A 13,875-nucleotide genomic window follows, 5' to 3' on the forward strand; every position below is an offset into this window, starting at 1 on the left:
AGGGTCCGTGACCGTGGGATCAGCATGGCAGCAGCAGTAGCAGCAAGCTGAGATTTTTTTTCATCTTGAAACCAAGCACGAAGCAGAGAGAGCAACAGGAAAGGGAATCTTAGCCCGCTTCCATGACATACTTCCTCTAACAAAGCCAACCCCCCCCCCCCAAGTCTCCCCCAAATAGTGCCACCAACTGGGGGGAAGTGTCCCTCTGGGGGACATTCTTCCTCAGAGCACAAGCACAGCTCTAAGGTTCTCTGGAGTACGTCTAAGCAGTCAAGTGGAGACATCGTTCACACCTCTCAATTTCTGGGAAGCCAATATAATCTTAAAGGAACTTTTCCTCTAGACCTTTAGATTGCAGTTACTTCTTATGTTTCTAATGAAATCCATTCTATTTCTGCATGAGCTATGGCAGTTCCTGAGAACCGATGCTGTAACTGTGTGCTGGTTCTGCCCACAAACCAGGAACTGTTTACACATTACCATGAACACAGAAGCTATCTTGGTATGGAACATTTTATTTCTTCACGAAACACTCAGAGTTTAGGTCGTGGGAAATAACTTTAATCCAAGAATTGTACATTTTCTTCCCAAATATCCTGCTTTGAAATAGGAAATGACATTGTAATCCATTTCACTACAAGTAAAATATTACAAAATATTTACAGGAAAATATTAAAAATAACTCAAACACAAAAGTCAAGATGAAATAAACCTCTTTCCCTTCAGCAATCTCTACTCCAGTGCCTAGAGCACACGAGTCGAACAGTAACTAAGACCTCTCTGATATAACTCCCAAGGTGGAGGGGAGAAAGGGGCTGAAATGGTGGTGTCCAAGGGAATGGTGTTAGCAGCAGTGCTTCCCATCCTGGTCTAGTATAAAGAAACCCCGTGCAGGGATCCCAGCAAGGCAAGCGTTAGGAGGCTCCTGGAACTGAACCTGGAAACACCCTGACAGTGGCCGATGCTCGAATTTAACAAGAGCCTCTTGTTCCACAAACCAGTGCTCTCAACAGAAGCCTGTCCTGGCCCGGGAAGCTGTCACAGCAGCCCTTCCATCTCTTTCATAAACGCTTCATAAACATCGTCCTTAGTCTGCACTGAGACGGGAAGAGAAGGACCAGATCTGGGGGCTGCTTTGGCAACAGGCGCAGCAGAGTCATCCTCTGACCTTCTTTGGGGAACAGCAGCAGCCCCCTTATTCTCCCTGCGTACTCTCAGTGCAGTGGGCACAAACCGTGTGACCTCTGCCTTGGGATTGGTGATCTGGGGCTTGGCACTGATGGTCGCTGTGGCTTTCTTCTCGATGGTTGCTGCACTGGCATCATCCGCCTTCGGTCGCTGAATGAGGCTGGGTGGGGCACTCAACACCCCTGGGTTGGGCAAGGGAGCTGGTGGGAAAAGCCCAGGCGGGGCAGGTCCAAGAGGAGGCACCAAGGGTGGGCGCATCATGCCAGGACGAGGGGGAGGGATACCTAAATGCAGAGGCAGAATGAGTGTAAGAACGAATGGCATTTGACTGCCACTAAGGATGTTTAAACATAGGCTGATACTGTTTTTTAAGCAGTAATTTACAGTAAATAAAATGACCTTATAGAACCTGCTATGTGAAAGTCAGGAATATATTCTGATAGAACGGAATAGGATACTATAAAATAATGTTCACCTTTAGTCTGTATCACTTCCTCCAAACACTGTCCTACTTGGAAAACCTGACATCAAGCTGACAATCCCAACTGGTTTTGAACATGATTTCCAGTCTGGCCATTCCAGGCTGCTCCTCTAGCTGTCTGGTGTGATGGTATTAAGGTCAAGGGTGGGTTGATCCCCCTGCACTAATCATTTAGTTTCTATCACTCTCATACAGTGAACAGTCTTAGTCCTGGCTCTAACAGGAAATGGAAGGAGAGTCTGTAACTATGTTGTCTTACTATGTTCACAAACTTCTGACAGCTATGACACATACATACCCCACATCAGATTTTTACTTTCTTTTTAATTAAATAGCTAGGTGTTGTGACACACACCTTTTTAAAAAATAATTTATTTTTATTTTATGTACAGTGGTGTTTTGCCTACATGTGTATCTGCATTAGGGTATCAGATCTTGGAGTTACAGACAGTTGTTAGCTGCCATGTGGAGGCTGGGAATTGAACCAGGGTCTCCTGGATGAGCACTCAGTGACTGCTGAGCCATCTTTCCAGCCCCCACAGATTTTTCCTTTCTTCAAAAGCCACTCAAGAGTGTCTAGAAAGTAGCAGACTGTAGCAAATCTAAACTGCTGACCATCTGAGTTCAGTTCTTCTACATGCCACCAAGACAAAGAAAAAGGCGCAGCTGGTGTGTTTAGAATCTTCAGATTAAAGGAGAACATTCAGTGTGATAAAGCAGAATCTGGCCATACTACAAGCCCAATGGGTAGAGGAGGCAACTGTGATTTCAGCTTGAAGGTGGTAATTTTGAGGACCCACAGGGCACAACTATACCGCACTCAGGAAAACTTCTCAGACAGAGAACCTCTGTAGTGTTCATTTGCTTGGGAATGCCCACTGAAGAACACAACTCCATGTGACCCACTGGAAGATGCTCAGATTCCCTCAGGTGATAATGTGCCTAGAGCACAAAGGCCAGGGCTAGCTTCTGCTACAGAAACGGAACACTTTACCTGGAGGTGCAGGAGGAGGTAGCCTTGGTGGGGGTCCTCGAGGAGGGGGGCCAGGGGGCAGGCCTGGAGGTGGACCTGGGGGAGGGCCAGGAGGTCGGCCTGGTGGTGGCCCTGGAGGTAAAAGTCGTGGTAGAGGCCCTCGGATTCCTGGCATTCCAGGTGGTCTCAGGAATGGAGGAGCCCCTGAAAGGAGAAAAAACAATATCAAACAAATAATGGTGGTATAAAAGCAACTCACATGATCATTTTATTCAGAAGTTAGATCACTTTATAAACACAAAGTGTGAAATAAAATTCATTCAACAAATATTTGAGCACTAGAAAAAGGGCATCAGATTTGTTATAGATCTAGATTTAGGTCCCAGCTCTAATATATGAGATGGTATTCACTGATACCAATGCAGAACTGGGCTAGTCTGCCATGTTGAAGTACTAAAGGAAGTACAATTATGTTCAAGCATCCAGCTTACATAACCAAAAATAAAAGACTCTAAAAAAGAGCTTTGGACAAAAAAGAGGCAACTGTCAGAACTCCAAGCTACCAGCAATGCTCCCAGAATGGAACCCTTTGAGAATCTTTGACAGCTTAGAGAATGCAATCAGGAGGAAACAGAAAACATCAGTACTGATGACACATGATATGTTGGGGGAATGATCACTCTGGATTCACTGAAACAAAAGGCTTACCCCCCATTCTAGGGGAGCTTACCTGGAGGTGGTCCAGGAGGGAGGCCTGTAGGTGGTCCAGGAGGCCGTAAGGGTGGGGCAGGCGGTGGTCCAAGAGGTGGCGGTCCTGGCATGGGAGGTGCTTGTATCTGGGAAGGAGGAACAGACTGTGGAGGAGCCTGCTGCTGGGAAGAGGCAGCAGATGTGCCATCAGAGTGGGAATCCTCTTTATGCTGCTTTTGCGATTGCTTTTCTGCTTCAGAATCATCAGAGTCATCGTCATCATCCTCCTCCGAAAATTCCTCCACTTCCCGTCCTTCCTCAGGGATTTCCTGACCTGAAAGAAAAGTGTAAAACAGGTAAACAGAGATGACTTGTGTTGTGGAATAATCTTTCTGTACACTGTGAAGATGTGTCACTCGGACTGGTTTAATAAAAAGGTGAGGCCAATACCTAGGCAGAGAGGACACTGGGAAGAAGAAGAGCACAGTAGCCAGTCATGACACGAGAGGAAGCAGGACGTGAAGGAGAAGGAGAGGTACCAGCCAGCAATGTGGCAGTACACAGATGAACAGAAATGGGTTAATTTAAGTTGTAAGAGCTAATTAGAAACAAGCCTAAGCTATAGGCCAAGCTTTCATACTTAGTAAGTCTCCCTGTCATGATTTGGGAGCTGGCTGGCAGGACAAAGACTAGCTACGGACTTGTGCTTTACAGCTTGGAGAACAAACAGTGACTGAGAAGAAAGACACCATAGCTGGGTGTGGAGGGGCATGTCCTTGATCCCAGCACTTGAGAGGCAGGAGCAGGCTGACCTCTGACTTTATGGTCAGAGTGGTCCACAGAGTGAGTTCCAGGATGGCCAGGGCTACATAGACAGACCCTGTTTCCCAAAACCAAATAAATAAATATATAAAAATAAGAAAACTTATTCTTAAAAACCATCAACCCCCTAAGCCTTTTCTTACTATTTAAATACACAACAACCAAGCAGTATTCTGTTCATCTGTAACTAGTGTAGCAGTATAATGAGCCCAGACTGGTAGAACAAGACAGACTTGGAATTAAATGTCACTCAGGGCTGTCAAGGTGGCTCACCATTGAGCCTGACAATCAGAGTTCAATTCATGGGATCCACTGGTAGCTGCAGAGAACCAGACTCCCACAAGTTGTCTTCCCACTTCCACGCACCAGCTTGAGAACACATGCGGCACCCAGAACCACTCATTTCCACGGCTTACTGGCAGTAAAACTCGGGGCAGCCTACCAAATGGCTACACACCTTAAGTTTTATACAGTACAGAGCAAGACTTACTTCAGAGCTGCTGAATATAAATAAAAGAATGTATGCTAAGCAAGTGGCATCCTTGCTTCTAACCTGCCATCCGAAGCATCATGGCTTGAAGAGGAGTCAGCTCCTTCATGTTCTTCTTCTTCTTCTTCCTTGATTTTCCAGGCATATCAGCAAACCGGACACTCAGACCTAAACAGTCAAGGAAGGAAATGAGATGGACAAGAATCATCAAAATTCAGTAAAAATGGTCACTATAATGTAGACACTATACACACTAGGTATGACCATAACCCATGACAGAAGAGAAGTGCAGAGAGACAGAGTCAAGATAATCAATGCTGAGCGAATTGGTGGCATACTATGGTGATTTAAAACTTACAATTTACTTAAAAATATATAAATTGAATAGCCAATGCAATTTTATGCCCAAAACATAAAAAATGAAACAGTAAAGTGTCTTAAGGCAACAATTTTCTTTAGCAATGCAGTCAAGCATTAAGTCATAGGAAGGATGAAAGCTGTTCAAGTCATGAAACCACCGCCCACTAGACCAAGTCTAACCTATCAACCAACACAGAAACCGAGCCCAACAGTGCTGTGAAAGGAGAATACTTCACAAGCATGCAGGGGGGGTTCAGCACCAGAAAATCAGCAATGTCATTTATGACAACAGGCACCTAACAGGTGGGGAAAATCTTAGTCACAGCCTATCAGGTGCTTAACAACTGATTACTCCCTACCACCGCCAGTTCCACCACAACAATCTTAGTAAACTAAACTTAGTAAACTAGAAACAGGACTTCTTACCCTGACAGACACTGCCAACTGCACACTGCAAACATTACACTTTCTGAGGGTGAGCTTTAGTCTTGCAGTTTTGGTACCCAGAAAAAAGGCTCGAATATGTAGAAAGCAATAAACGTTGGATGAGAAACTAGACAGCTGGCACAGCCATGTGAGGACCACGCATGCTGCTGGCCATACAAGAAAAACAGGGTGCTGGCATCCATCTTTAGTGCAGTGCTCAGCAGGTGGAGCTCGGTGAGTTTGAGGCCAGCCTGGTCTACAAAGTGAGTTCTATGTTAGCTAGCCAGCTATAGTGAGACCCTGTCCAACCCCCCAACAACAGCTGGCAGCAGAAGAAAGGGGGAGACTATGTAGCCCACGGGGCTCTAGCTCCTCTCTTCTTTCTAAGACCTGTTCCTACTTAAGAGTCTTCCATAACTACTTGTAATAGATTTTTTTGATAGCCCTTCCATTTGTAATCACGATTAAGAAACACTAGGAAAGGCTAGAGATGGCTCAGTGGTTAAAAGCACTTATGCAATCCTGAGGGGCCTGGAAAATTCAGCTCCGAGAGATTTCCTGTCATCTTCTGGCCTCCAGGAGCACCCTGATATGCTCATCTGCACACCCACGGGCAGGCAGGCACCTGCATGCACACACGCACGCATGCACACACACAAATCTTTACAAAGAAAAATGCTAGGGCAAGCATTTGCTGTGTTTATAACTACAAATACAGTACGCAGACACCACACTGCAGATCACACGAACAGTCCTCAATGCTCCTCAGCTCGGGGCTTTGACAGAGCTGGTGTGCTCTCTTTTGACAGAACCTGACATTGTTTGCGTAAAACTGGGGACAGAGCAAAACAATGTATTTAGCATCCATCAAAGTCCTACATCTACTCCCCAGCGCCACATACACAAAACTTTCTAAAACAGGCACTTTTCCCAACTAAGACATTGCAGCAAGGCTAATAAATATTTTAAAAAGAAAAAACAGGCCCGTGATTCTCATTTACAGATACACCTGACCTGCAGTTATGACCCTGGTTTATATTAGACACTGTTAACAGAAAATCTAAGAGGCTTCCAGTGTAGATATTTAAATAAGCTTATTTACAACATTGCTATTCTCCTTCGTTTCCTACAGCACGTTCACGACAGCGTGTGCTAGCAACTTCATGGTACTCAATACTTGTATTTTACCTCAAAGTGGAATTTCTTACATGCCCCCCCCCCCCAAAAAAAAACCACAAACTAATGGCCATTTCCTCACAAACATCTCTAAGAATAATGTATCCCAACTTTTCAAACTATCAGGACAAATGGCCAGGTATGGTGGCTTCTATTTGTAATTCAAAACCTGGGAGGGTGAAGCAGGAGACCACCATGAATTTGAGGCCAGCCTAAAACCAAACCAGGATTCAAAGCTGGTCCTGAGCCGAGCTGGTGAACTGGCTCAGGAGATAAGGCACTTGTCATCAAACCCAACTACCCAAGTTGAATTTCCAGGACAAACATAGTGAACTGAGAGAACCAACCGTGACCTCCATATGTGTGGTGGCATGCATGGGCACTCACGGGCGTGCACAAACACCCGCATACACAAAGTCAACATGATAGTCACAGTAAAGCACACAGACACCGGGCTTAGCTGTGTTAATCCCCCCGCGGCACACCACCTGCACGCACCCGACTTCTTCTCCTCGGGGTTGTCTCGCTCGCTGTCGTCCCGGTGCCCGAACTCGTCGCCCTCACTCTCGGCATCAGACCTGTCAGTGTCACTGTCCTCAGTGCTGTCGTCATGCTTGTCCTGGTCCATGTCCTCGGGGTAGCCGTCGTCCTCACTGGTGCTGGACACGTCATCGTCATGACCTCGCTGAGCTGGCGACAGAAAGAGAGGAACAAGCAGTGTGGTTGGCCTTGCTGGTACCCAGACATACCAGATTACCTATTTGAACTCCACAGAACATGGAAAAAGACTTCTGGAGCAATGTCAGCTATCGTGTACTGTGATGACAGTTTCTCGGGTACTTGTTTTAAATACTTTTTTGTTTTCCCAAGAGAAGCTCAAACACACTGTATTAGAAACAATCGTGTACAGTCACACACAATCACTAATTCTGGTCATCTGGCAATAAACCGGGGAGAGCTACTCAAGTTGGGAATCCATATGACACCTCTCTGGAAGCAAGGTGCTCTCATCAGGCAGGTCTGATGAGTTATCCCTGGGGAGACACAGCAGTAAGCATGTGATGTCCTCACTTCCTTCCTATGTTCTCTTGTGGTAGACATGTTAAGTACAGCCAACACAGAACAATACTGAGGAGGACACAAGAGCAAACCCGCCCCTGCATACCAAGTTCCGGACTATACAACATGTCTTCATCTCGTCTACGAGGGGGAAGATCGAGAGCAAAACCCACTTTCCGGCCATACATCTGCAGAACCTGAGGAGGAGGTGGGCCAGGTGGAGGGCCTGGTGGTTTTCTGCCAGGGGGCAAACGTGGAACACCATGACCGAGGAGTGGAAGGATAGAAACTGCGCGAGTCGGAGGCCTGTAAAGAGAACGCGACTGTGTGATCTACTTCTAGAGTGGCAGTGAGAACTAGCGGTGGCACTTCAGTCGAGTGCGTCCTTTTGATAGGGCTTCCTTACCCGTATGCAGAGGTTTTCTTAAGGATGGAGGGTGGCTGGGCACCAGGAAGCGGAATGTCCTGGATCAGGATGTTGGAAGGAGCATGCGGCATGTCTGGCAAAGGGATGCTCTCTACTTCCACATGCTGAGCATTCTGCAACACAGAAACCCAGTGGTATGGCACTGATCCAACCCAACCCTGACAACTCTAGTCCTCTGAATGTTTTCCACCTAACACAGAGACCATGAAAAACAGCTGCTGAACACCTCAAGCCAAACTTACCAAGGACTCAAAGAAATCTATCATTTCTTCTTAAAGGACCCAAATACAGCTTATTCTTTCTTTCATAATTCCTATAACCAGCTGATTCTTTTACAATATGATTTGAAATAGCTTTGGTTTTAAAGAAATCCAAGTTCAAAGTGGCAGGGCTACTGTAATACTCTGGACAATAACACACATCTATCATACTAGAGTATCTAGTCTCTAAAATTCATCCGCCTTTCTTGGGACTCTGTCCTGTGTTGTTGGAAACATACCATCTACTTTACAAAACCATTCCATTTGGGTTTTCGATTTTGCCCCAATAAAGGAGATTTATACTAAACTATAAAAGCTCACACAGGTCTGCACATGGAGCAGTAACGGAAAGAAGCAACACTGGCTGGGCCCCACCCATGTTCTTTCAGTCTCCAACCCCAGGCAAAGGTTAAAGGTGTGCACCACCATGCCTGGGCTCACCTGCTATTTCTCCTTATTAGCAACACATTTACTTTTACCTGTAAGATCTAAATTTGCTAGAGTGTAAGGTGAACATTTAATTTTAAAAACAAGTACAAAAAAGAAGAGGTTGAGAATGATCAATCCCCCATTAACTGTAAGAGCAAACTAAAACACATTTGGTCCTCTCTCAAGAGCAGCTTACCTTAACAGCATCAAAGTACTGGCTCAGTTGAGCCCTCTTCTGCTCATATTCTACTTCTAGCTTTCTCAATTCCTTGTAAATATCTGGATTTTCTTTTTCATAAAGTCGTAGAATTCGTTCAAAGGTTTCCCGCAGCTTTTTACGCTTGTCTTTCAGGACTTTCTCATTTAACTGTGGCTGTTGCACTGGGTTAAACTCTGGGAGAAAAGCAGATTAGAGAACTATAAACGAAGAGCTACTTCATCAATAAAAACCTCCTTTATAACAAACTAGACCCAGATACCACCATTTCATTGTTGAGTCCTTTGTGCTAAGGGGGATAGACGCCCAGTAGTGCCCAATCGTATCTTCCTTCGCAGAACTGACTCACAGGCTAGCACGCTATCACTGGAGTTGCATGCCTAGTCCACTCTGGGACTGGAAATCAAAGAGCAGCTTTCCTGCTACCTGCTGAGATGTTATGGCCTTGTCTCCCAGCTACCACCAATTGCACACACACCTTTCACTTTCTACCCCAAGCAGCTGTTCACTGGCGCTGTGCTGGAGAGCAGAGCAGACACAGACAGTCCTTAGGAGGAGTCTAGGCTTCCTCTGAGAGGCAGTTTTATAGGGATGTCTCGATTATGGAAGCTAAGGCACACCTTTCTATTTTAATTAGTTTAGATTCTTATAAATGGAACTAGGGCCCCTATGATTAAGATTTTTTTCCTTTTTTTCTTGAAGTACTAGTTGAATTAAATTCTTCCTCAAATCTTCCTATTAACTTTACTCAAATCTAGAAGATATATTATTGCATCATTCCTAGTGACTAAGAATTTGAGTGCATGCCTTTTCTTATTCTACTAAGTTATAACGGCAAAGGGAAAATATAATTAAATCTGAGCAATTATAAAGTGAGCTGGCCAGACTAGGCCTTTGTTATCTAGTAATAGTAATTAATTCCAAATGACTAACGGTTTCTCTCTTGTAAGATATGTGATCTCCAGCTTGCAATAAATCTTATCTCTTTACTTTATTTCCATAACATTAAAAAAAAACATGGTGTCCAATGCCACCTGGTTGCTCTGTTTTCTTAGGCCTACACTGCCGCCACTGTGTACAACACACTATTATAGCCGTTATTAAATCTGGCCTTTTCATACACTCTTACCCATTTCATCCAATTTCTCCATGTCCCGGATAATCTGTTTGGGATCTTTCATCTTCAAAACCGCAGCTCGGACCATCATGCGCTGTTTTTTGTTCTTAGAAAAACAAAAGAGAAGACTACTGAGAAGCTGCTTGCTCAGGACATTTTTTTACTTCAATTTGCCTCAGGAATCTAAGAATAATTTTAAATTTCCCCTTGGTTTCTAACCACTCTTAGCTATGAGAGCTCTTGCTCTCAACAACATTTAGACTTTACTAAAAAGATGTGCTTTCCTGGGAAGTATTTCTCTCAACCCAGTTAGACTGTCAGCAACTACATAAAAAGAAAAACTTGTTTAAAAACAAAAAGCAAGGGCTGCAGTTAAATTAAAAAATACTATGCTGGGTAGGGAAATTTTTCAAAGAGTCAACATTAAAGAATAAAACAAGAGCATAACAGAGATTATAAAAAGTCCCTGAACACATTAAAGAGGGATACCTAACGTTTACTCCTGTAAGTCCTCTGTCAAAATGCAATAGCTGACGAGATATACAAAGACATCCAGCAACACATTTACTGGCATTCATTCCATACTTTTAACAAAGCAGCTACATTTTGATATAATAATAATAATAATAATAATAATAATAATAATAATAATAATAAAAAGCTAGCCTTTAATTCCTGATACTCTTGACTCTGATCTCCACATTCCAAGTGCTGGGATTATAGGCATATGCTACCACACTCAGGTTAAGAATTATTTTCAAAAGGCATTTTAAAATATAATTTTATTTATGGGTGTGTTTGTGTGAATGTATGTGTTTATGGGTTCTTGTGGAGGTCAGAAGAGGGTGTTGGAGAACAGACGGTTGTGAGCCACCCATGGCTGCCGGGAATGGACCTCAGCTCCTCTGCAAAAGCAGTGTGTGCTGCAATCCACTGAGCCTCACGCCAGCCCCCAAAGCATTTTTTTTTTAAACTTTTGGGCAGGAGAATCAAATAAACATAAACAATGTCATACAAGCTACCCTGAATCGAATCTCCAAAGTTTTATCAGTTATTAAACAGTCAATTTTCGGGTTTTCATTAGAAGTATAAAGCATCTTTTCTGGCATATAATTTGAAATGTTATTTTCATTCACAAATCTCAAACAATACACAGAAAGAATCTGAACTCATACCTTTTTCAATTCTCTTTTCCGGGCTTCCTTTCCTAAAGAGAGGGAAGAGACCATACAACTCAGATCTTCAACATTAACATCATCACAAGACAACACACACAATGTTCTCCTCTGAGGCTTCCCTATCAACACTTGGAGAAGTAAGAGCATCAGTGGCTTCCACCTACAGACGACGGCAGCACTTAAAACCCCCACAACCCCAAACGCCAACATGTTTGTTTACACAGGAATAACTGAACCATAAGGAGAAAACGAGATGCTCAAACACCAAAAACCACTTAAGAACTCACTTGTTTAAAAATTCCAACACAAGGACTTTACCAATTTTATCCCTCAAGCCAACCAACTTCGACAAAGAAACATGGTTTTAACTGATTTACATTCTCACCATTTTAGTCATGTGAACTAATTCTAAGAATTCAACGTGACTTTACACAACTAACTCACTCCTGCCAAGGCTGAACTCGCGTAAGCCCCAGTGAACTAGTCTCTGAAGTGTTTTCCTCTTCCACACTAACAGCACTTACGAGCTTGGTCCGTGGGGTTCATAAACTTCCCACTCTTGGTGGAGGATGTTGATCTCCGTCCCATGTTGACAATTTATATGGTTTACTTCTTCATTAAGAAAAAAAAAAAACTGGAATAAAAAAAAAAGAACAAACTCAGTTTTCCAGTATGTTTAACATGTCTTCCTTTTTAGAATTTCCATCAATTTTTAGAAAGAAATAACCCTTTGATTATTAGTTTTGTAAGAACTCGCTCTTTCCTTAATTGTGAAGGTATCATATGGCTTTACCTTTCTTGACCACAGGAAAGCTAACATGTATTAGTCAAGGCAATGGGATATCATTATCTCACCAACTGAACACTTAGCTCTGTCAAGTGAAAAAATCAACTAGGAGTTCGCACTTGGAGTGCAGACTGAGCCGTAAGAGACTATCCCCAAACAAAACAAAAACTAACTAGAAAATGTTCTAACAATGTGATACAAACCATGGTATAAGAAGTCATTAGTCCTTTTTCTACATGCCCCCGTTATACATAAGGTGAAATCAAATACAAGTGGGGTAATGGATCTAGGCTCAAAGACATACGTTCTGACTTTTCTCCTTGGCATGTGTACTGTTCATTCAACACCCCACAGATGGTAAAAAGTAATTAACTTAAACATATTTAATTTAGATTTAATACAAGTCAAATATGATTCATGACTCCCCCCAAATAATGACACATTAGAACTTTCCAAACTTAATATTAACATATATATTTTCTTACTAGTACCTATGACTCTTGATTTATATATCTTAAGGTAATTAAAAGTGGTAGTCACTGTAAGAAAATATTTTCAAGGCTTTTATTAGTATCAGTTCTTCCTCTTCTATTCAAAATGAATGAATGTTAACTTTCAAAATTTAACCTGTCCAATAAAAAAGTAATAAATGTTTCCCATTGAAACTACAGACATTTGGCTCCAGGCACCCCCTTGTTGCTCCCTATGAACACTAAATAAATCTACTTTCTTTCTTAAAAAGATACCTGTAAAGGTAGGGAATAGGGAGATCCTGAGATGAATTTTATAGACCTTACAACTCTAACTGCCTTGGCTCCTTTGTTAAGACTTTGTCGGGTTTTTTTAGATAATGCTTCTTTCATCAAGTGATCAGGCCCGGCTACCTGCTACTTCTAGGTGTTTCAGAACTGTTCGGTGGCTATTATTTCATTATAAAATGTTTCGTTATCAGAAAACAAGGGGGCCAGGATGATGGGAGGAAGGTAAGCGAAGTACTGATTATAGAGACCTAGAAAAAAGCACGGATACAAGCTTTTATATTTTTGATCCTATCTTTAGTGCTTCCCCTTTTCAAGGAGCCTCAGGTTCACGTTTTGACCTTTCCCCCCCTCCCACAACTGAACACACCGCAGCCACGAGTCACTGAGAATTTTTACAAGACCGTAATGCCTTCGTCTACAAAAGCGGCTCTCCGAAAAGCAGAAGCATCTGGGAGAGAACGGGTCCAAAGAACCCAGACAGCACAAGTGCAACCCGAGCAGTCCAGGTCCACCGAAGGAGGCCTCAACCGCAACCGCCGAAACCATAGCGACGGTTGATACCGACTCGAGCGGCTAGACGTCCAGCCAAGGCACCGGCCGACGCGTTCCCGAAGCGGACCTAACCCACCGGGCAGGCTCGGCCGGGGACCCGTCGGCCGCTGCGCCACGCCGGGCCCCGGAGCCCTCAAGCCCGCAGCTCCCGCGACCCCGGGCCAGCGGAGGAAGAGCGTGGCCCCTGGGCCTGGTGCTTCTGCGGCGGCTGCGCAGGCCCCGGAGGGCGTCGCGGGAGACGGAGCACCGCGACCGCGCACACTCACGCGACTGCGGGGCTCCCCGATCGGCGAGGCCGGGCAGCGGGCGGTCCCAGCGTCCTTCCTGCGACGGGGCCTTCACCTCTGCCTCTCGGTCAACCACCCAGCCACCGCCATCTTGAAACCTCGCGCCCCTCCGCCATCCTGACGTCACTTCCTGTACCCGCGGCCGACGCTCTCGCCGCGTTGCTGAGTCCCGGGACCATAGAGAGGACACGGCAA

The 13,875-nt window shown here is 44.3% G+C and overlaps 1 protein-coding gene across 1 annotated transcript; it reads right to left on the reverse strand.

Annotated features, from left to right (window-relative positions):
- Positions 1–495: 495 nt before the first annotated feature.
- On the reverse strand, positions 496–13,812 carry Wbp11 (WW domain binding protein 11). The gene is made up of 12 exons (XM_059258719.1): positions 13,660–13,812; positions 11,818–11,926; positions 11,291–11,322; positions 10,128–10,221; positions 8,978–9,174; positions 8,072–8,205; positions 7,772–7,971; positions 7,105–7,296; positions 4,708–4,812; positions 3,373–3,666; positions 2,664–2,846; positions 496–1,472 (listed from the first exon to the last, which is right to left on the reverse strand). The coding sequence occupies exons 2-12, from the start codon at positions 11,879–11,881 to the stop codon at positions 1,039–1,041; spliced, it is 1,929 nt and encodes a 642-aa protein (XP_059114702.1). The 5' UTR covers positions 11,882–11,926; positions 13,660–13,812; the 3' UTR covers positions 496–1,038.
- Between the last annotated feature and the right edge of the window lie 63 nt (positions 13,813–13,875).

The sequence above is a fragment of the Peromyscus eremicus genome, chromosome 3 (genome assembly GCF_949786415.1).
Source record: "Peromyscus eremicus chromosome 3, PerEre_H2_v1, whole genome shotgun sequence".
Classification (NCBI taxonomy): Eukaryota; Metazoa; Chordata; class Mammalia; order Rodentia; family Cricetidae; genus Peromyscus; species Peromyscus eremicus.

Coding starts and splice junctions, on each gene's coding strand:
- Wbp11 (XM_059258719.1), bottom strand. CDS start 11,881: ATGGGACGGAGATCAACATCCTCCACCAAGAGTGGGAAGTTTATGAAC. Junction 7,972..8,071: donor AAGAAAACCTCTGCATACGG/GTAAGGAAGCCC, acceptor TTCTCTTTACAG/GCCTCCGACTCGCGCAGTTT. Junction 4,813..7,104: donor CCCCGAGGAGAAGAAGTCGG/GTGCGTGCAGGT, acceptor TTGACTGTTTAG/GTCTGAGTGTCCGGTTTGCT.